General features: G+C 37.2%; 1 protein-coding gene across 5 annotated transcripts in view; it reads right to left on the reverse strand.

Moving 5' to 3' along the window:
- Window positions 1-24000, reverse strand: part of L3MBTL3 (L3MBTL histone methyl-lysine binding protein 3) — a 128285-nt gene that overhangs the window by 36812 nt on the left and 67473 nt on the right. For all 5 annotated transcript variants that reach the window (XM_056126162.1, XM_056126160.1, XM_056126161.1 and 2 more), the window contains 4 exons: window positions 16249-16334; window positions 14772-14882; window positions 1211-1325; window positions 878-980 (listed from right to left, as the gene is read on the reverse strand). In XM_056126162.1, the coding sequence (XP_055982137.1) occupies window positions 878-980; window positions 1211-1325; window positions 14772-14882; window positions 16249-16334 (415 nt within the window). The remainder of the gene's footprint in view (window positions 1-877; window positions 981-1210; window positions 1326-14771; window positions 14883-16248; window positions 16335-24000) is intronic.

The following is a 24000-nucleotide window of genomic DNA, read 5'->3' on the forward strand; positions in this document are numbered from 1 at the left end:
TGACTATTTCAGAAACTACCTATAAAATAAGTCAGGTCACAACAACCAAAAGCGCCAACTAGCCAGAGTAAATCTGTTTTAAACTGAGAATGCCATGTCAGCTCTGAGAAAGGCTGACATACACTTTAATTTCTACAGGATCACCACGGTAACCACATTTCCTATGGATTGAATTTAAAATCAGTTCAAATCTTTTAGCTTACAATGAGCCTTTTGGCTGTTGATAACTGTTCTTGGAATCTGAAACTTTAAGTGATACGGTATTTAACAACACCAATTACACCACAGGCAAAATGATATCAAGAAACACTCCTAAGGTCATAAAATCACCAATTTTCCCAGTAACGACCTAAAACACTTGTAATCTTAAACAAGAATTCATTTTCCAGCCCGTTAATTCCAATTCTGAGTTACAGGTGAGCAAAGTCACAGGGCATCAAGTCAGAACCTCCCTAAACAGGACACACATTGTTATCATCCATTTTATTTAAATTATGTACAACTTTCACAATTCCAGTGAAAACTGCGGTTCTGGGAAGGCAGTCTGTGATTACTTTTTGGGGTGGCAGAGAAGGTACACTCAGACTGAAACCATGGAGCCATGCGTGTGAAACAACATGCACATGTAATACATCTCTGGATACGGCAGGAAACTGGGTCTCCAGAGAAAACCCACAAAGACATGGCCAACATGGGGGACCATGGAAACTCCAGTCAGGTATCCTGGTAGGAGTCACATTTTTCCCCTTATCACTGTTATAATGGAACAACATAGAATGAAATGACATTTTTCAAGACACGGAGAAGACATTATCTGGTACATAATACACAGGAGCCCTCCACATATGTGGGACATGTTAGTGGCAGCAGGACTTACTTGTGGGGGCCCAGGTGTCTTGCTCTTTTAAAGTGGCCAACCCCTTTACATCCTGGGGTTGAGCATCCACTGTGCTCTGATGTTTCCATTAACTCTAGAGGACCTATTTAAAAAAAAGAAAAAGGAAAATTTAAAAGAAAGAAAAAAACAGGTAAAGTGCTTCAATTTTAAAGTTATGAAAGTCAAATGTGTCAGTGTCAAATGTCTGGACCAGAATAGAGATGAAAAAAATACTCTAACCTCCCGCCCTGGTTTTTCATCAAGAAAACCAAAGAAAACATCAAACTTGATATACAAGAAAATGTTAAGATTTTTAATCTTTGGGTCTCTTACTTAAAGGAGGCTGAAGTGGATGCCCAGTTTTTGAACACCAGCCTACAGGGTGAATATCCGGAGAATCTGCATCTATCCAGTAATCATAGCAACTATTCCAACCATCAAAATGAACCTAGAAAACAAAAGAAAATTTACAGCTAAGTACAGCTCACTAAAATTTCTCAGGTAAAAGTTCTACCCAGAGTAATCATTTTCATTCCCTTTTTACTTTTAGAGTACCAAATAATTTTTTTTGCAATTTCTTCACAGTAAGAGAAAAGAAAGCACTTTTAAACTAATTTCAAGATATTATCAAACCATTCACAAATGTCTGACCAAAGGTACTTCTGGGGAAATATTTCTAGAGATGTAGTATGTGTTTCTCATAATACTATAAAAAGCGGCACAGATAAGTCTTCATATGATTAATCAAAACACACAGCAAATATAAACAAAGTAATGAATAAATCAATGAAGTGAAGGAAACTAGTAAGGAACAGAGCAACAGGAAAATCTTTCAAATAAAGGTCAAATCCCCGGAAATTCATCTAATACTGTTTTTTAAAAATGTAATGCCCTACTTAAATATTCTCAATTTATAAAATATCCATCATATGCATTTTTAAGATTTTTTTCCCATTGTTTTTCCCAAACAATCAGGATGTCTTTCAAAGAGGGTCTATAGAGTGGGGGGTGCAGCATTCTTTAAAGAAGACCAGCAGATGATCTTCCAGACATATCATCTAAGATCAGACACATACCTCTCTTTTCTTTTTAATGTTGTGGATGTGATAACTTACTATATTTTAGGAAAATTAAGCCAAAGTTTTCCTATATTTCTGCATTTTTCCTTAACTACATAAAATAATATCCAAACTTTTGATAGGTTGCTATTATGAAAATGCAAGATTTTTATATTTATATCCAATATATATTTTTATTGTTTAGAAGTTTAAACACTGTGATTGTTGTTCATAATATAGTTGTTTCAGGCATCCAGTGTTGCGACACTATCCCACCACCAGTGTGACCAGTTTCCTTCCCATTCCCCCAAGTCTGTTCTCTTATCAGGAACAAAATAATTTACTTTATAAAGGTTGTTTCAACAAAGTAACAAGTGGAATTATCAAAAATGTTTCAGATATATGCACTTATGGTTGTTAAAACACCTTTCTGCATAAAATGATATACTGAAGTACTATGTAAGAATTTCTACTAAAAATTTCCAGGGAAATTTTTTCTTAAAAGTCCATGATTAATCTTCAGGCCAGACAGTGAAACAGGGTTGTTAAGGACTTACTTATCCTGCATCCAGCCAACCCTAGTTCGAATCCTGGCACAACATAAGGTCCCCTGAGAATCTCCAGTAGTCACTCCTGAACCCAGCAGTATGCTCTGAGCCACAGCAGATATGGCTCAAAACAAACAGAAGACACAGAATCTCTTATTCCTTACAGAGAATAGATGCCAGATAGATAAAATTTTCAAACATTAAAAACTGACTGATGACAGTTCTAGAAGAATGAGTAAATGTATTTATACTCTTGGAATGGACACTGTAAACAAGACACAAAACTCAAAAGCCAGTAGGACTGATCAATTAAACTCCAAAAATCTCTGAAAACTTCATAGTGGCAATTACCATGAGCACAACAGAAAGCCAACAAGAAACAAATTTTTTAAAAGTTCAAATTTTTAAATGAAAAAAATTTTAAAACTATCTGTCATCACACATGACAATGCCACTCTATTCTTTAACTTATAAATATGTATCAGGATAAAAAAAATCAAATAGAAAATATAAAATTTATGCAAATTATTTAAACATTTTCCCCTCAATTTTATTCAAGTACCAAGAGTTACAGGGCTGGAGCAATAGCACAGCGGGTAGGGCATTTGTCTTGCACGTGGCTGACCCCGGTTTGATTCCTTCGTCCCTCTCGGAAAGCCTGGAAAGCTACCGAGAGTATCCCACCCGCACGGCAGAGCCTGGCAAGCTCCCTGTGGCATATTCGATATGCAAAAAAACAGTAACAACAAGTCTCACAGTGGAGATGTTACTGGTGTCCAATCGAGCAAATCGATGAACAACGGGAGGATAGTGCTACTGTGATACCAAGAGTTACGGAGTTATTCACAGGTGGCTTTTAGACAGTGAAATGCTCTAACACTGATCCCACCACCAGTGTCAACTGCCCTCCACCAGTGTTCCTGGGTTTCCTCTCCCACCTGCCTACCCCTAACCAGCCATCTTGACAGGCACCTTTCTAAGTTTGGCTACTGAAGTTTGCTACTCATGATTTCAGTGTTGCTGGCTCTGTGGTTTAGATATTTAAGTCTATCATTCCTTAACACCGCAAATATACCTTGACCTTTAAAGAAACCTTCTGTTTCTTCTCATTTATTTCTTTTTCCACCCTCTACTCAATGTCTTTCCTTCTCCTCCCTATACTTTGGGACCAAGTGTGATCTAGGAATCCCTGCTTAAACCACCCCACTTTCTTATCCAGTTACTTTAAAAACCACATATATGTGATATCATCCTATGTTTATCCTTCTTCTGGGTTACTTCATTTAACATAATATTTTCCAGGTCCATCCATGTTGCAGCAAATTTCATGGTTTCATCATTTCTTATAGCTGCATAATATTCCATTATTATATAAATGAATTTTAAGAAAATATCTGAAGAGTATACAAGTAAAGATACCTTTATTTACAATTTAAAAAGCTACAATTAAAATTAATTTATTTACAATTAAAAGCCACAATCAAAGATTCAATTTTGCTTTCAACCTGCAAAAAGTATTGATTTCTGGTGATTCATATACTCATCAGTATGAGAATAAATGAATGTTCTCAAGGACCAATGGTAGGAATATTAATTGGTGAGATATTTCTGTAGTTATTTGGAAATAACAATGAACACTTAAAATACATTAGTTTGACTTGATGACTTGAATGAGTTGTTTATAAAACAATTTCTCCATCCTAATATGATTTTTTTGAAAAGAAATATTTTTATGACACAGTAGTACCAAATTGTTAAACTATATAGAGGTAGGTTCAAAGTAAGGCTCTTTGCAATGAATCCATCTTCTCAAGCTTAAATATCAAATGATCCCAAAATGATCCCAAAATGATCCCAAAATCACAACTCACCAAAAAACTCACTCAGGAAGAAAAACTCAGCAAATACTGAATCAGGAAGAAATATTTTACTATTTTTAAAAAAATAAACCAAAACAAAGAGTGGAAATATTAGATGATATTGAAAAAAATGAAAAGAAAAAAGAAAAAAAGATCAAACTATTAAGAGATGTAACCAAGCTAAAATTCATGGATCCAAAATAGAATTTCTCACCATTCACATGCACTAAATTTAAAAGTAGCACTTAAAGAAACTTATTGAATTCAAAGTCATCTTTGCTTTCTTTTGATAAAAATGTTCATTTTTTATATAAGAATGATATTTTTGTTTTCTTTTTTAAATTTTATTACTTTTTATTCTTTTTCTTAATTTTGTTTAGGTACTGGAAAACAAATTACTTTGTAAAAATAAATAATACATTTCTTCACAGATTTGCTGCTTTCGTAATTTCTCAAATTATACAAAAAATTCCTATGTTGCATTTCTAAGGGAATTTCTGTTTTCTGAAAACAGTAATTATGCTATTACTGCCATAATTCAATGTTATGGAAAGTGTATTCAAATTCTCAACTAAGCACGTGTTACAATATTTTATTAAAAAATGCTAAAGCTGGTCATGCTTTTTCTGAATTTCATTTTCTGTACACTAAAATCAATGTTCTCATAACTCATGTTCCATATGTTTTATGTAATAACAAAACTGACAACATCTTCTGATAGAATACAAACTTAAACCTCACAAGTAAATGTTCTATGTCCTAGATATAAAAGATTACCTGTGAATACTGAAGAGAAGTTAGGGGGAAAAAAGAGGTGGCCAAAGACATTTTATACTCATTAGATATGGTTTTTAGATTCTAGACAAACATTTTTCCTCTTCCCTCTCCCTATTTTGTTTCAAATGATAATACAAACTACTGTTTTTTTTTAAACATATTTCTTTTTTTTTGGGGGGGGGAGTGGCTCACTTGTATGGTTGTGGTACTAACACATCTTAGCTCACTAGGGGTTATATATTCATCCAGCTGGAGCATGGGCTGAAGCAATAGCACAGTGGGTAGCGTGTTTGCCTTGCACATAGCTGATCCACGTTCGAGAAGAAGCCTGGCAAGCTATTGAGAGTATCCTGCCTGCAGGGCTGAGCCTGGCAAGCTCCCTGTGGCATATTCGATATGCCAAAAACAGTAACAACCAGTCTCACAATGGAGACGTTACTGGTGCCTGCTCGAGCAAATCGATGAACAACGGGACAACAGTGCTACAGTGCCTCAGGGGTTACATATCAGGCTTCCACTCTTGGCCTCAGTGCTCGCCAAGGTTTGGTCTCTTGTAGTATGAAGCTTGTACATAAGCACACGCATAACTAAGGCTCATAAACTATGGTTGGAATGCTCACTCTGGTGTGTACACTTGTGTTCACCTCAAGTTGTTCTACCTGGCTGAGACACACACATAAAAAGTCAATACACCTTTCATGGTGCTCTTATATACCTGTAGTGACAGGTGCTGGACAGCGCTCAGCATGGACAAGGCACAGGATCTGAACTCATGATGACATACTTGTCTGGCAGGTGCTTTAAGCAGTGTGCTACTCGTCCACACCACAGAAAAATATTCTATGTTAAAGTTCTAAGTTCTATGGAATACACTCAGAACTGACAGAAGAATGCTAAATAGTGTATTACACAGCTTAAATTATACAGCAATAGTTTCTGAAAATCTTGAGATCATAAAATGGGTTATTTTAAACAAAATATGAGATTAATATCTAAGAATAGCTGAGATCAACACCAGGAGAATTACTCCATAGCTTAGAGGCCAGCCGGGCATTCTAGGGGAAAGGGCAGCTCAGAGAGAGAAGGGAGCACCAAATAAAGGGTGTTTGGAGGATCCTCCCAGGAGGGGAGTTGCATGTTGAAAGTAGACTATGGACTGAACATGTTTGCCACTCAATGCCTCTTTTGCAGACCACAACACCCAAAAGGAGAGAGAGAACACAAGGGATTGCCCTGCCACAGAGGCAGGGTGAGATGGGAGGGATGGGGGTGGGGGGGATATTATCCATGGTGGTGGAAAATGGGCACTGGTGGAGGGATGGGTATCTGATCATTGTATAATTGAAACCCAAGCACAAAAAATTGTAAATCTACAACTGTACCTCATGGTGTTTCACTAAAAATTTAAAAAATGGGTTCTTTTAAAATTTTCCTTATATATATGTAATAAAATTGATTTCATACTATTACATTTGTTATATCTGTTACATCTATTACATATGATGTAATACGATTACATCTGTTGAGACCAATTTTGTAAGTTTTAATTAGAACAGACATTCAATTTAAGAATAATCAGTTATCTATCTAAGATGAACAGACTTTAGATACAATGTGGATTAATCTAGTACCACCTATTAATTAGGTTGCTGAAAATCTGAAAATTTTTAGCAGGTTTAACGTTAAATTTCAAGGTAAAACTTGGTTTAGATCATGAACTGAAATAACAAAATTATCTCTAACAAGCAGCAAGTGCAGTTTTAAATGATACATAGAAAATTATGGAAGAATTAATAACATGCAGGGATTAGTAGTTACCCTAAAAGATATTTTCACTCTGGAAGCCAAGATAAGATAAGTTTAATTATGATGTACAGCTTCATTTCATCTCTTATGACTTTTATTACTTTAGTCCCTGACATATTAATAGGTTTTAAATAAAATGTTAGATACACTAGTAATGTTAAGTGATGGTTTTTACTCTAACTAGAAATAATTTTGAGATGAAATCAAATAAGTATCTCATATAAAGCGCAACTAGAGAATAACATACCTAAACATTGAACAAAGTACTTTTTAAAAATCCACAGAAACAAAGAATAAAAATATTTATAACAGAAATGGTACACATAATACAAAAAATATAAAAGCAATTTGGCAATAACTTCAAGTTACATTCTAAAGAAAACAGACTACTGTGTTGGAGGGATATCATCTAAACTATAATAAAACAATTAAAAAATACAAAATATACCATTTGATTCCTCTGTCCTTGTCGAAGAGCCTGGCAAGCTACCGAGAGTATCCTGCCCACGTGGCAGAGCCTGGCTAGCTCGCCATGGTATATTTGATATGCCAAAAACAGTAACAAGTCTCACAATGGAGACGTTATTGGTGCCCACTTGAGCAAATCGATGAACAAAGGGAGGACAGTGCTACAGTGCTACGGTGTCACCGCTCTCTCCTACTGGTTTTCCCTACTGGTATGAAGATTTTGGAAAGTCTAATTTTTTTTTCTCTCTTTGTTGGAGTGTGGTATAGAGTTGGTGGTACTTAGGAATTTTTCCCAAATCTGTGATCAAACGAGATCCTCTCACATGTCAAGCATATAGTCAGTCAATTGAGCTACCTCTGCAGCCAAAAATATTGCATTATTTTTTAAGTATGACTTGGGAGGCCAGAGAGACAGTAATGCAGGCAAAATGCTACCTTGCTTTACATGTGATGGTCTTGGATTCATTCCCTGGCTCCACATACGGTCCCCTTGTACCCTGCCTGGAGTGATCCCCAATCACAGAGCTAGGAGTAAGCTCTGACCCTTGCTGGGTGTGGCCAAACAAAGAAAAATTAATTTAGTTAGCCTTTCTATTCAAGTGAAAGAAAATTCATTAAAGCACATTTTAAACCCAGGGGCTTCTTTCTCTTTTCTGAGATTAAAGCTACATCTTTGAAAAGGGATAAAAGCAACTGAGAGATGAAAAATGGCAATGCTGGTACGGTGGGCAAATGCAGCTGACCTCCTAGTGGAGGGCAGAAACCCAGTTGTTCATGGCAGCACAGCAGAGCCAGCTAGCTCGTGTCTGCAGAACCCATGAAGAACTAAATCTGGATGCAGGGGGAAGGGAAGCAGGAGGGTTTGACAAATGGCAGAACCAGCTCAGTGTTGGAAGAGAGAGTGGTGAGAACCCTCAGTGGGATCTTCCACCCATCAAAATATCTGCAGAGTCATCACGGCTGCAGAACTACAAAGGTTCACTTTCGAAAGAAGTAAAACTCCAGAGGTGCTGTGGTGAAGGGCTGGATGGAAAGCCTGAAGGTTTAGGTAAGAGTTTGCATAGTCAACATAGTAGCCAGGAGCTTCATCCTTTTCCAGGGAGGAAACTGGCAGAAATTGAAAAGCATCAGAGAAAAGATCCACATGCCAACAAATGGAATTATTTCCTTGTGAAAAAGCTGGCTCCTTGCTCTCTTATCCCGCAGTGAAGCCTATTAGTCAATAAATCCCACCTAGGAAAACCAGCCAATTTTCAGTGCCTTTTCCTTAATGTGAAGAGCTATTTAAGAAGCTGACATTTGAGGAAAGCCCCATGGAAAGAGAGATCAAACTAAATTAAGCGAAGAGAAATTTAGAGGAAATAAACACACACAATTAATCAAAACTGCTACTAGTATTTTTAGATAAGGAAAAAAATATGGTTTCTGGAAATAAAAGAGGAACCAATTAAAAAAACTGAAAAAAATTAAAATGTACCAAAGTAAATAAGATTTGGAAAAGAGAACAGACACTTCTTAGCCAAAATAAGGAAAGTATAAAATAATCATTGTAAATAAAAAGCCATTAAGACCTGGGAAAGAGATTAGACAGATATTTCTCCAAGCAAGTAGAACGTTAAAACTCAGAGCACAACAGAATGAAAATATTAACTGCAGGGGATAAATTTAAGAGGTTTAATACAGAGGTAGGAATTCTAGAAAGAGAATGGAGAAGAATAAGACATCTATGCAATAGAAGAACAACCAAGAAGATAGCCTGAAGGGCTAGGGCACATGCCTGACTCAGAAATTTCAGAGAATTTCGATCACCAGCACTCATAGTACCTCAAGCACTACTAGATGTATCCCTGGTGGCCCCAACACTATACTGTCTAAGCTGCATCCCATGCCTTGACCCCTGCTGCCATCCCTCAGCATTACTTAGAAGCCCACCCCAGGAGAAAAGTTCTAAAAGAACAGTACAAGAATTCATAGGATGTGAAATTGACAAATTAAATACAAAACTGGTTCATGAAAAAGTATGAGGACCCTGTCCGATAAATGAAAAAAGATTCTCACACCAAGATATATTATCAAAAATACAAAAACATCATGGACAGTGGTGGAATTTTCAGAGGAAAGGAAGTTTGTAAAGAGAAAAGGCACTAAATGGTCTTAAATGTCCAAAATAGTAACTCCTGGTTTGAAAAAAATCTGTCAAACAACACATTTACTTTATAAAGGGAAATGGTTCTCTACATGAAATTCTCTCCAAGTCACAGTTTAAACGAATGATATATTGACATGTTAAGATAAGCAAGAGTCAAAATATACACGTATGAAAATACATGATTTCTTGGAAAATGATGTGTCTTAGTAGGTACGTGAATGCAAGTATGAGATTCAGAAAAAGTGAAAGTCAATGCAGTCTTCCAACAAAGTGATCTCAGGATGAAAGCTGAAAGTTCAATATAAGGCTGAGTGGCACCACCTGCTTCAGAATAGGTGATTGTTGTGTTGGGTATGAGGGGAAAGACACTGATAGAAGTGTCTTAAAAGCATACTTAAACTTCCAAGCAAAAGACATGTCAGATTTTTTAAAAATTTGTAAAAAGCTGGTAAGAGAAAATTTAAAAATCAAAATATAGGGGAATGGTGCTGGCAGCAGGTCAATCTGCACCTGTGATGCGAGTGCATCAGCAGCCTGATGGTGCCTTCAGACTTCCAGATACCCCAAAATTGCTGCTGTGCCTTTAGCCAGACCCCAAAAACTTGGGGCAAAGTTTACCAAAAAAGTAAACGGTCAAAAGTTCGGTATGTGAGAGACACAAACACAAACCACCTTGGGCTCAGCTATATTAATTGGGGGCATGGCCTCTCTGGTTCCTGATCGAACTGCTTAACCGCCATGATCCCATAGACAGAAACATATCTCAAAACCCAATGGCTTTTGGCAGAAATGCATCTGGTCTTTGCAGTAGGTTACCAGCGCTGGGCCACCCCAAGTGGGAATAAGTTTCATGCCTTGGCCTGTTCCCCCTGGTGGCCTGTTCCCCCTGGCCACCATCCTCCACTGGCCACTGGACAGTCAGGTTTGGGCCCACAGAGATGAGACATGCAGGGCCTCATGGGATGTGAGTGGAGCCGGCCCTTTCCTCCCTGTCCCAGTAAGACCCCAAGTTGCCGTCCACAAAGAGCCTCTCTGGCTCCTGATCAAGCTGCTTAACAGCCATGATCCCAGAGACTCAGAAACAAATCTCAGAACACAGCAGCATTTGGCAGAAATGCGTCCGAACTCTGCAGTAGGTTACTGTTGCTGGGACACCCCGGGGGGAAAGCATGCTGTCCCTCCACCTACTCCCCATTGGTGGTTTGGTGGCTGCAATCTTCCAGAGGCCACTGGACAGTTAGGTTTGGGCCCTCAGTGACAAGACATGCGGGGCCTCACGGAATGGAGGTGGAGCTGGCACTTTCCTCCCGGTCCCAATGAGACCCCAAGTCGCCGCCCACGAACGGCCTTTCTGGTTCCTGATCAAGCTGCGTAATGGCCATGATCTCAGAGACTCAGAAACAAATCTCGGAACCCAGCAGGTTTTGGCAAAAATACCTCTAGATTTAATTGTTAAAATTTCGGAACTTCAAAATCATGCGGCCAATACTGCAGTTGCACAACATCATATGTTATCCATAACCAGTAATAGAAAAGAAACTGTCTAATGTTGACTTTTCGGCAGATCTGAATGTTAAGGTAAAATCCCTAATAATTATGGTGCGTCTGGTGTCAAAATATTGAATGTAATCAAAGTAAAGAGAGAGCGTAATGTGGAAATCATCTGCCCCACAGGTAGGGGGAGGGTGTGAGATAGGGGTATGCTGGGGTTTTTGGTGGTGGACAATGGGCACTGGTAAAGCTACAGGTGTTTAATTGTATGACTGAGACTTAAACCCGAAAACTCTGTAACTGCTCTCACGATGATTTAATAAATAAAATTATAAAAAATGAAAAAAAAGGTATAATTCATGCCCAATTCCACCAGTCTAATCAGTGGCTGAATAAATAGCAGTACTCCTATGTAAAAATATATATATATATATATATACACTCTGTTTATTTTTTTACCTCAATATCATCTAATAAAACAGATAAAAATCTAAGAATTTCTTAACTGTGGTAGCTCAAGATATAAAATATATTACGTAAATTTAAAAAAATTACTGAATCTAATCTGAGTTGATTCTATCCAATAAACCTGAAATATTTAGTTGAATTAATAACTTAGCATATATATTCTGCTTCATCAATGAAAACAAGAGGTCCCTATCCTATTAGTTCCCATATTATTAGAAAACTTTTCTTGCTGACACCTTTTATGTTCTCAAAAGATGCTGACGGATCCCTAAAGTCATTGTTACCTGTTCGCTGACCATCTGAAGATTCATAAACACACTGATAATTGTCCAGTTTTAACCTTTACTTAGGCTGGAGTGATAGCACAGCGGGTATGGCATTTGCCTTGCACAAGACAACTGAAGTTGAATGCCTCTGCCCCTCTCGGAGAGCCCGGCAAGCTACCGAGAGTATCTCGCCTGCATGGCAAAGCCTGGCAAGCTACCCATGACGTATTTGATATGCCAAACACAGTAACAACAAAGTCTCACAAAGGAGACGTTACTGGGCCCGCTCGAGAAAATCGATGAACAACGGGAGGACAGTGCTACAGTGCTAACCTTTGCTTATGAAATTCATACCAATAATTATAAAATAAAAGATTATTGGTACCTATAAATCTCTGAGTCAGCTATTTTGGAGGTGTTAATAAATGACCAGAGCATTTCACTGCAAAGAAAATTTAGGTGGGAGTACTAAGAGTTGGATTCTAGTTAAAATTTTCTCATCACCTGATGATGGGGCAAAATTTTCTCCAAAATAATATGAAACATTAATCTATTTTTTTTAATTATTAAAGTAATGCCAGCTGAGCCAGGTTCGATTTCTCCACCCCTCTTGGAGAACCCGGCAAGCTACCGAGAGTATCTCGCCCGCACGGCAAAGCCTGGCAAGCTACCCATGACGATTTCAATATGCCAAACGCAGTAACAAGTCTCAAAAAATGGAAACGTTACTGTGCTTGCTCAAGCAAATCGATGAACAACAGGAAGACAGTGTTTGTTTTGTTTGACATTAAAGTAATATATGTTCCTGAAACAAGCTCCCTGAGATCAGTACTGTCATTATTTTGGTATAACTATTTCTAAAACTCCTTATGTACATATTCCACTAAATAATAAAGTAGATTATATCACGATCACGATCATCCTGTTGTTCGTCGATTGCCTCGAGCAGGCACCAGTAACGTCTCCTTCGTCCTAGCCCTGAGACTCTAAAAAGTGCCACATTCAAGGCTCTTTCAGGGTTAGGAGTATGAGACCCATCATTTATTTCACTTGCTAATAGTAAATGTTCTTCTAAAATATTTAGTGTTGACAACATGGGGATATATAATCTATTTCACCCTCTCAGATTGTGGTTGCTCCCAGTATTAAGAGCATCGCTCTGTCTTTCTTGCAGTTTTCATCTTTGCATATTGTCTTTAGTAATTTCCTTTACACAAATCCCTTGGAGTGAAATTCTTAATTAAAGGGTAAACATTCCAGATACCTATCTCTTCAATGTTCTGCAGAAAGGCTGAGTCACTTTACGTTCCTCTCTTCTGTTAAGAAGAAAGATGTTTTCATGCACCCAAATCAAACCAGGTTGGTTTGCTTTTTAATTCTTACTATTCTGGCACTTGAAAAAATTCTTCATATTAAATTAAAACAATTAAAATATTGCTTAATTCTATAATTATTTGCTAGCCCACATTATTTTTAAAAATATTTCCAACTCTAAAACACTGATAGGTTTATCATTTACATTATCAACAAAAACACTGGACTTAAAAGATGGTTAATATCAGACTTGCGTTATTATAAATTTGTTTCTTTGGGAGGCACACCTGGAGATGCTCAGATGTAATTTTTGGCTCTGTACTCAGGAATTACTCCTGGTGGTGCTTGAGGGATCATCTGGAATGCTGGTGACTGAACCTGGGGAAGCCATATGCAAGACAAATGTCCTACCTGCTGTATTATCTCTCCAGCACCTCATTTTTTATTACAAATCTTCTAAGATGCTATAGAACTATGTAATGTTTTTAAAAAACTGATGGATATTAAAGTGCCTATTTTATAGAAAGACTGCACTTGTACAGATTGTCTGTGTTACTTTAATTCTCTTATATATAATAAATATTACATATTATCTCATTAGAGGCTGATCAAATACAATTAAGTTTCCCATAATATAAATGGGTTAAACAGCTTAGAACTGTGACTGAATCTACCTCTGCTTAAGATCGGGTAATTTATTTGATCTTTTTGAGAATCAGCTTCATTGACCAAATAAATAATGAAATAAATCTCATACATATGATTGTTAGCACATGTATCAAATAATGACAGAACACTGTCTCACCATATAAATCTATCGTCTTCTTGCTGTTTTAACTATCATTATTGCTTACAGAAATTCTTAATAATCTTGTGATGTAGAATTTATACTCTGACTTGAGAGTGAAGTTAACGCTGAGAACAGAAAAACACAGAAGTTCTACTTCCTTACCTGGTATTTACTGCCCTTTAGATCTTAATACATTCATTCACCTTCCTAAAGATGTGCTTATAAGACATACTTGATTTTTGTTAATCCAAATCTAAATAAAGTCTGACATTATTTGTAAAATTGTTTCTCTTCACCCATCTATATTAAAAGACAGAATATTTTTCTAAAAGGCCTTCATCTGGGGCCAGAGAGTGAGTACACTGGAGAAGGCACTTATCTTGCATACAGCAGAGTGGTTCCCTTACAATCCATATGGTCTCCCGAGTATGGCCAGAAGTGATGTTCAAGTGTAGAGCCAGGAGTAAGCCCTGAGAAATGCTTGGTGTTCCCCCCAAAACAAATAAAATAATAATAAAATTTAAAAATTTAAAATATTGATCTAACTTTTTTTTTAAAAAAGAGCACTGCTGAAGAATTGATGATTATTTTCAGAAGAATATCTATACAACTTTTGAGGCACGAAGGTCTTGTATGAGGTTTAACCAGATTCAGTGTTACAGTAGTCTGAATGTGTTTAGAGAAATACTAAATACAATATAACACAATTTAGCAGATATAATTAAAGAGAAATTTGCACAGAATAAAGGAAAAAGCTGAATGAATGTTGACTTATAAAGGTACAGTAAAAGAATTCATATTATCTTAGATTTTACTAATTACAGAACTTCACTAGTAGAGGCTGACTTCAAAATGTCTTATAACAGAAGATGAAAAAAATCTACCAAAGAAAACACTTACCTTTATTCGATGATCATCTGTTTCTGTAACTGTTGCTACTCTAATAAACATGGGATTTCTTTTGTCTATGACCTCGAGCTTCATTTTTTTCTGAAATCCATGTGGAGGTTTCTACCATAAGAAAAAAATTATGCCTTGTGATTTTAAAGAAGTAGGGGGGTTATGTCACAAAGAAGCATTTTTTTTTTTAAATGAGCGAAAGAAACAGCTTTCAAACTCTCAAATTCTTAGACTGGCTTTGGATTTCATCTTCTCTATCTAAAACCATAATCCTAAATTACAAGTCTGTAGACAACTGAAACAGTGCCAGTAACTATATATGAATAAACAGAAAGTGAACTCTCTGAAGACGCAATTTAAAATGTTGTGGTTATTTCATTAGTCATGAGAAGACAAGACTTATTTTTTCTGATTATTTGGAGGTATCTTTGAAAAAAACCAACAAGCATGAAAATTATTTTCAAAAATAGAAAAGAGACATTAAAATGGTAGAGATAACTTAGACAGATTAGAAATAGTAATGAGACCAAAAACTATATATCTCTTAAAAATATAAAATCAGGGGGGTGGATGGACAGTCCTCTGAACTTGCAAGTCCCAGGTTTGATCCTTGGCACCCCATAAGGACCACTAAGCACTGATCCCTGAGTGCAGCACTGGAAGTAAGGCTTGAGTACAGCCAGTTTTGCCCACAGAGCATACAAATAAGTAAAAATAATGAAAATGCCTTAGTGGTGGAAAATGTGCACTGGTGAAGGGACAGGAGTTTGATCATTGTATGACCAACCAAAACTTGAACTGAAAGGCTTTGTTACTGTTCTCATGGTGATTCAACAAATAAATAAAAAATATACATATATAAAAAATAAAATTTTGATAAATTAAATCTTTTCAAAATTTGAAACAAAAAAATGAAAATGCTGTAACTAATATTTTCCCTCAGATTCATGGGAAATAAAATACAGTTCTATTTTGCCCAAAAAAGAAGGCTTGCTTAAATTGTATGTAGGCAATGATTCTGAGCTATAAGTTGATCTGGTGCTTTGATATTTAAACATGCTTTTTCATACAATTAAATAAAAAAAAGAAAATTCTGACTTGCCATAAACAGCTCTAAATTAATTAGCAAATATAATTTCCCTTATAAATTTATGTCCTGTCCTGTTTTGTTTTGTAAGAATACTGATCTGAGAAAACTGGTTTGCTATAAGATCACAACCCATAATACATCAACTCAGAACTAATGTCCAAACACACTTTGAAGTCCAAATAAAAATAATCTTTTTGATGAAAGCTATGAAAATCTTAGAAAAATCTTGAATTTTAAAATAGCAAAAAAATTTTTTTAAATATTTATTTCCTTTTTTTCTCCCATTCCTATTCTAGTTCACCAATTCTCTTTTCTCTTTTGCTTTCAAATTTCAACGTATAAACTTTTACTATCACAAAAAATTCATCAAAATGTAAATTATCTTACCACTTTGAAAGCTCTTGCAGGAGCAGGTAAAGAATTGGTTTCTTCTAAGTATTTATCCCAAGAAAAATGCTTCACATTTGGATAACCTAAGAAAATTAAAACAAATTCTATCAGAGAGAACAAAAGGGAATGAATGCCCTGCCACAGAGGCAGGGTGGGATGGGAGGGATGGGGGTGGGAGGGATATCATCCATGGTGGTGGAAAATGGGCACTGGTGGAGGGATGGGTATTTGATCATTGTATAATCGAAACCCAAGCACAAAAATTTGTAAATCTACAACTGTACCTCATGGTGTTTCACTAATAAAAACTAAAAAAAAAAAAAAAAAGAAATTCTATCAGGCTTAACCAAAATATTGGTAAGTACCATTATAAAAATAATGAGACCTATAAAAATAATGAGATTTGCCATCAGTATAATCTAGAAAATTATGTTGATATTATATGCAACAATTTTAATCCAGCTACACATTTAGAACCATTTATAATAAACTTGCTCTAATCCTGATCAATTTTTAAATTAAAACTTCATACATTTCTGTATAATTTATATTAGTAGGTAAAGATAGTCTAGAAAAAGATACATGCAGACATAAATACCCTTTAACAACTTTACTTCTACTAGTCTAGGAATATCTTACACATGTATAAAGATAAAGAATCATTGTTATAAATGTGAAAACATTAAATATGAAGGTCAGAAAATTAGCTCATTGGTACAGAATTTGCCTTGTATGCTAAAGGTCTTGAGTTCGATCCCTGACATTGCATAAATAAAGTTAAATATAAAACCTGTTAAATAACCAAACAATGTAGAAAACACAAAAACATGTTTAATACACATAAAGTAGAAAGCATTTAAAAAAAATGAGGCAGATATGTGCGAAATATCGCATATATATCATATTATTGAGTCAAAAAACAAGAAAAGCTTCTTTGCTTATTAAAAAAATCAAGAGCAAGTATTAATAGAACGTTTAAACAAACATTTTCTTTTTTTTTAAATTTTTTTCTTTTTATTTTATTTTTAAGAAGTTGTAGTTGACTACAGTTAATATTCAAACACCAATCCCAACATCGTGCACCTTCCCACCACCATAAGAGGAAAGTTTGTGAAGATTGCTATATTTCATCCTGAAGCCATTTACGTAAGTCCTTGTGTAAGAGATTGCAAGCAGATATACCCAAACAAATGTGTGCTACTTTTTGGCACGTCAGTGGGCTAGAGCATAAGAGGTCGTGCGGCCGTGAATTTGGCCTCATGCTCCAGGTTGTTCTATGTAACACTCTTCCATGAGCTTTATTTTATAGTCTCTGGGTTTTGACCGTTGATGAGATTATATGGCACCAGAGGCAGTTTGTTGTGTGACTACCAAGACACTGGAAAACTGGGGAGCTGAGGGGAGGAGGCCCAGACCCGTTCCGAGCAGGCTTGGAGATATCAGTCACGGGTCCCAAATACCTGGATTTTTTTGCAGGTTCCCTCATAGGTGAGGCTCATCCGAACCTGTGCAGAGTGGCCTTGAGCATGGATATGGTTGGATTCAGGAGATTTCTGACTGCCTGGACTCTGCAGGGGTGGGGAGGGAAACTCAGCCTGTCCCCCTCCAAGTGGCCAGGGTGAAGACAGCCTGGAGCAGGGTCAGGACATTCTATGTTGCTCTCTTCTGAGAGCTTTATTTCAGAGTCTGTGGATCTTGGCCATTGATGAGATTAGATGGTGCCTAGAGTAGTTTGTGAACTATTGATTATGGTCTTTCAAGACTGGGTGGTTGCCAAGTAGGCAAACTTGGCACACATGGGCAGGGGTTCTGACCTAATGTTAGTTCCTGGTCCTTTCTCCCATTTATTAGATACTATCAGGCCCATGTTCTAGGCCCAACCATTAAACAAACATTTTCATCCTTCCTTTCCTTATTTTGTTTCCTCCAGAGTACAAAACTCATTAGGTGGGCATGTGCTGGGTAGGTAACTGGGTATATAAAGTGCAGTAGAAAATCTGAAGCAGAAGCCAGGCTTCTCATTTACTGAAGAGGTTATAAAACAACAAATATAGAATGGACTTGATGATGTAAAATCCGAACTGAAGCTAATAATATAAATTCATGGTTTTCAGTATGTATAAATAAAGAAATAAATACAAATTTCTGAGTTTACTGAAATCCCAGCAGCGATAGGCTCATCTTGGGCCCAGATTTTAGTTGTTAAATATCTTCCTCTCTAAAACAGTCATGGACTCTGGGAGAAATAACTGATTTGGGGGTTGGGTCAAGAAAAGTGTAAAATAAGCCCAGCTGTATTACAACTTCACCAAATAACTTAAATACCAGCTTCATAATGTTCCCACTGGCCAAACTTGAGAATACTATATCACTGTATCACTGTCATCCCATCCTTTGTCAATTTACTCGAGTGGGCGCCAGTAACATCTCTATTCCTCCCAGCCCTGAGATTTTAGCAGCCTCTAATTACTTGTCTTTCCCAAAAATTGGAGGCTCTTTCAGGGTCAGGGGAATAAGGCCTATTATTGTTACTGTTTTGGCCATGGGGAGCTTGCCAGGCTCTGCCCATATGAGTGGAATACTCTCAGTAGCTTGCCGGGTTCTCGGAGCACTATATATATATGTATATATATATGTATATATATATATATAGACACACACATATATATACACACATATATATACACATATATATCATATACATATATATACATACACATATAGTATATATACAGATATATACTAAATATCCGAGAGTATCTCGCCCGCACGGCAAAGCCTGGCAAGCTACCCGTGACGTATTTGATATGCCAAACACAGTAACAACAAGTCTCACGATGGAGATGTTACTGGGCCCGCTCGAGCATATCGATGAATAATGGGAGGACTGTGACCGTGACCGTGATCTAGAAACTTTAGATTGATGTAATACTATACTATATATATATATATATATATATATATATATATATATATTTCTCTCTATAATTTGTTGTCTACTGTCTGAACCCCATCAATATGATGTAGTAATTATGGAAAATGGGTAGGAAGTGTCTTATGATGTGTCATAAGTGTCTTATGATGTGACCCTTGTGGCTGCACGGTCTGAAAAGTGGCCTAAGTGGCCTGGAGCGTGGCAGCAGTTGGGTAGTGGAGGAGGTCAGCTGCTGGAGCTGGATCCTTTGGGGTAGAGAAGGCTGTTACCCACCCCACTCTGAGGCGCCCTAACTGAAAACATCCTGGCACAGAGTCTGGTGGCATGGTTAGGGGACGTGGTCATGGAGACGGCGCACCGCATCCTGGCATGACCCCAGATAATGCCATACAAAAATTAAAAATTCTAGCAACAAACTATGTCTCATAGATGACAACATTGCTGTCCCAAGGCCATGTTTACATCAAGAAAATGAATAAACGGGAAGAGAAGATAAGATATCCCTGACGGCAAAACATCAACTAATTATGAACAATGAATGACAGAATGAAAATACCTTTTAGCAACTGTCAGAAAAATAATAATTTACACTAGAAATATAAACAGATGCTCAAACTAGTGAGACATGGGGATGAAGTACATGACAGTTGCACACTCTCAAAGCGACTCCCCACAAAATAACTTCTACAGAAAAAAAGAAATGACTGCTTAGTTGGAGGAGGGTATCAAATACCATTTTGATAAATTACAGTTGAAAAAATTAACCAGTGATAAGACAAATTGATATCATGTGTCACCTACAAAGACACAAAGAAAATACAGTATTGTTCCTGTGACAGTCCTACCCAAATTAAGTAACATGAGTTTAATTATCAGCAAAGGCCAAGCAGAACTAAATTAAGCAACATCACACAAAGGAACAAATCTATAATCTTCATAATGCATCTATAGGTCAATAATTTCAAGACCCCAGAAGGAAATAAGAGGGGCAGGACAACAAGTGAAAAGCTTGATCCTTTTGTTATAAATGACATCCCTAATACAAATGACAAAGGTGTACGGATCTCTGTGCAAATAGTACAGATGATTGCTACACTATTTTATTTTTATTTTTTAATTAGTGGAACACCATGAGGTACAGTTGTAGATTTACTATTTTTTGTGCTTGGGTTTCGATTATACAATGATCAGATACCCATCCCTCCACCAGTGCCCATTTTCCACCACCATGGATAATATCCCCCCCACCCCCATCCCACCATCCCCCCTGCCTCTGTGGCAGGCAATCCCCTGTGTTCTGTTCTCTCTCTCCTTTTGGGTGTTGTGGCTGCAAAAGAGGCATTGAGTGGCAAACATGTTCAGTCCATAGTCTACTTTCAACATGCATCTCCCCTCCTGGGAGGATCCTCCAAACACCCTTTATTTGGTGCTCCCTTCTCTATCTGAACTGCCCTTTCCCCTAGAATACCCGGCTGGTCTCTAAGTTATGGAGTAATACTCCTGGTGCTGATCTCAGCTATTCTTGGGTATTAATCTCATACTTTGTTACTTTATATCCCCCAGATGAATGCAATCTTTCTATGTCTATCCCTCTCTTTCTGACTCATTTCGCTTAGCATGATACTTTCCATGTTGTACCACTTGTATGTAAATTTCATGACTTCATCTTTTCTAACAGCTACATAGTACTCCATTGTGTAGATGTACCAAAGTTTCTTTAACCAGTCATCTGTTCTTGGGCATTCAGGTTTCTTCCAGTTTCTGGCTATTGTAAAGAGTGCTGCAATGAACAAACAAGTGCAGATGTCACTTCGACTATACATTTTTGCCTCTCTGGGATATATTCCCAGGAGTGGTATTGCTGGGTCAAATGGGAGCTCAATTTCTAATTTTTTGAGAATCGTCCATACTGTTTTCCAGAAGGGCTGAACCAGTCGACATTCCCACCAAGAGTGAAGGAGTGTCCCTTTCTCGCCACATCCGCGCCAGCATCGGTTGCTTTTGTTCTTTTGAATGTGGGCCAGTCTCTGAGGTGTGAGATGGTATCTCATTGTGGTTTTGATCTGCATCTCACTAATGATTAATGATGTAGAGCATTTTCTCATGTGCTTTTTTGCCATTCGGATTTCTTCTTTGAGAAAGTTTCTGTTCATTTCATTGCCCCATTTTTGGATGGGGTTGGATGTTTTCTTCTTGTGGAGTTTAACCAGTATTTTGTACCTGGATATCAACCCCTTGTCAGATGTGTATTCGGTGAATATCCTTTCCCATTCTGTAGACTGTCTTTGTATTTTGGTCACTGTTTCTTTCGAGGTGCAGAAGCTTCTTAGTTTAAGATAGTCCCATTTATCTATCTCTGTTTTCACTTACTCGGCCAGTGGCGTGGCATCTTTGAAGATACCATTAGCTTCAATGTCATGGAGGGTTCTGCCAACTTTGTCTTCAATGTACCCTATGGTTTCTGGTCTGATGTTGAGGTCTTTAATCCATTTTGATCTTACTTTTGTACACGGTGTTAGGCAGAGTTCTGAGCCCATTTTTTTGCATGTAGCCTTCCAGTGATGCCAGCACAATTTGTTAAAGAGGCTTTCCTTACTCCACTTCACTTTACTTGCACCTTTATCAAAGATTAGATGATCATATGATTGAGGGGAGATGCAAGTGTATTCAACCCTGTTCCATTGATCTGCAGTTCTGCCTTTGTTCCAGTACCATGCTGTTTTAATTATTACTGCTTTGTATTAGAGTTTGAAGTTAGGGAGGTTGATTCCTCCCATTTTCTTTTTCCCAAGAATTGCTTTAGCTATTCGTGGGGGCTTATTGTTCCATATAAATTTCAGGAGTGTTTGCTCCATTTCTTTGAAGAATGTCATGGGTATCCTTATAGGGATTGCATTGAATTTATACAATGCTTTCGGTAGTATTGCCATTTTGACAATGTTAATTCTCCCGACCCATGAGCAGGGGATATCTTTCCATTTCCTCATGTCCTCTTTTATTTCCTGAAGTAGGGTTTTGTAGTTTTCTTTGTACAGGTCCTTTACTTCCTTAGTTAAGCTGATTCCTAGGTACTTGATTTTCTGGGGCACAATTGTGAATGGGATTGTTTTTTTCATGTTGCTTTCTTCTCTCTCATTGTTTGCGTATAGGAAAGCCATGGACTTTTGGGTATTCATTTTATAGCCTGCAACTTTACTATATGAATCTATTGTTTCTAGGAGTTTTTTGGTGGAGGTTATTGGGTTCTCTAAGAGTATCATCATATCATCTGCGAATAGTGAGAGCTTGATTTCTTCCTTTCCTACCTGAATGCCCTTAATATCTTTTTCTTGCCTAATTGCTATTGCAAGTACTTCCAGTACTATATTGAACAGCAGTGGAGATAGTGGGCATCCTTGTCTCATCCCTGATCTTAGAGGGAAGGCTCTCAGTTTTTCCCCATTGAGGATGATGCTTGCTGTAGGCTTGTGGTAGATGGCTTTAATTATGTTGAGGAAGGTCCCCTCTATATCCATTTTGGCTAGGGTTTTCATCATAAAGGGGTGCTGGATCTTGTCAAATGCTTTCTCTGCATCTATTGATATAGTCATATGCTTTTTATCTTTTCTTTTGTTGATATGATGGATTATGTTGATTGATTTCCAAATGTTAAACCATCCTTGCATCCCTGGGATGAATCCTACTTGGTCATGGTGTATGATCTTTTTGATGAGTAGTTGGGTTCTATTTGCTAGTAGTTTGTTGAGGATCTTTGCATCTGTGTTCATCAGGGATATAGGCCTGTAATTCTCTTTCTTTGTGGTATCTCTGTCTGCTTTTGGTATCAGTGTGATATTCGCTTTGTAGAAACTATTCGGAAGTGTTTTTGATATTTCAATTTCGTGGAAAAGCTTAAAGAGGATTGGGAGTAAGTCTTCTTTAAAGATTTGGAAGAATTCACTAGTGAATCCATCCGGGCCAGGGCTTTTGTGCTTGAGGAGACTTTTTATTACCATTTCAATTTCCTTGATAGTGATAGGTCTGTTCCGGTATTCCAAGTCTTCTTGGTTCAGCCTTGGGAATCTGTAGGAGTCTAGGAATTTATCCATTTCCTCGAGGTTTTGATGTTCCGTGGCATAAAGCTTCTCAAAGTACTCCCTGAGGATCCTTTGAATTTCTGTAGTTTCTGTTGTGATGACCCCCTTTTCATTTCTGATTCGGTTTATTAGGGTTTTCTCTCTCCCTTTCTTTGTGAGTTTTGCTAGAGGCTTATCGATCTTGTTAATTTTCTCAAAGAACCAGCTCTTGGTTTCATTGATCTTTCGGACTGTTTTTTGGGTTTCCATCTCGTTAATCTCTGCTCTGAGTTTTATTATTTCCTTTCTCCTGTTCGGGTTGTGCTCCTTTTTTTGGTCCTTCTCCAAGCTCTTAAGCTGTGAGGTTAGGTTAAGTATGTGTGCTCGCTCCTCCTTCCTGAGGAATGCTTGTAGAGCTATAAACTTTCCTCTTAACACAGCTTTTGCTGTGTCCCATAAGTTTTGGTAACTCGTGTTCTCATTTTCATTCGTTTCTAGGAATCTTTTGATTTCCTCTTTGATTTCCTGTCTAATCCACTCGTTGTTCAATAGCACACATTTTAATTTCCAGGTGTTTGATTTAGTTTTCTGTTTTTCTGTGTAATTTACTTCTAATTTCAGCGCATTATGGTCTGAGAAGATTGTTGGTACAATTTCTATCTTCTTAATTTTATGGAGGCATGTTTTGTGGCTCAGCATGTGGTCTATCTTGGAGAATGTTCCATGTACGCTTGAGAAGAATGTGTATTCAGATTTTTG

Source organism: Sorex fumeus, unplaced genomic scaffold (genome assembly GCF_029834395.1).
Source record: "Sorex fumeus unplaced genomic scaffold, SorFum_2.1 ptg000061l, whole genome shotgun sequence".
In the NCBI taxonomy this organism is placed as follows: Eukaryota; Metazoa; Chordata; class Mammalia; order Eulipotyphla; family Soricidae; genus Sorex; species Sorex fumeus.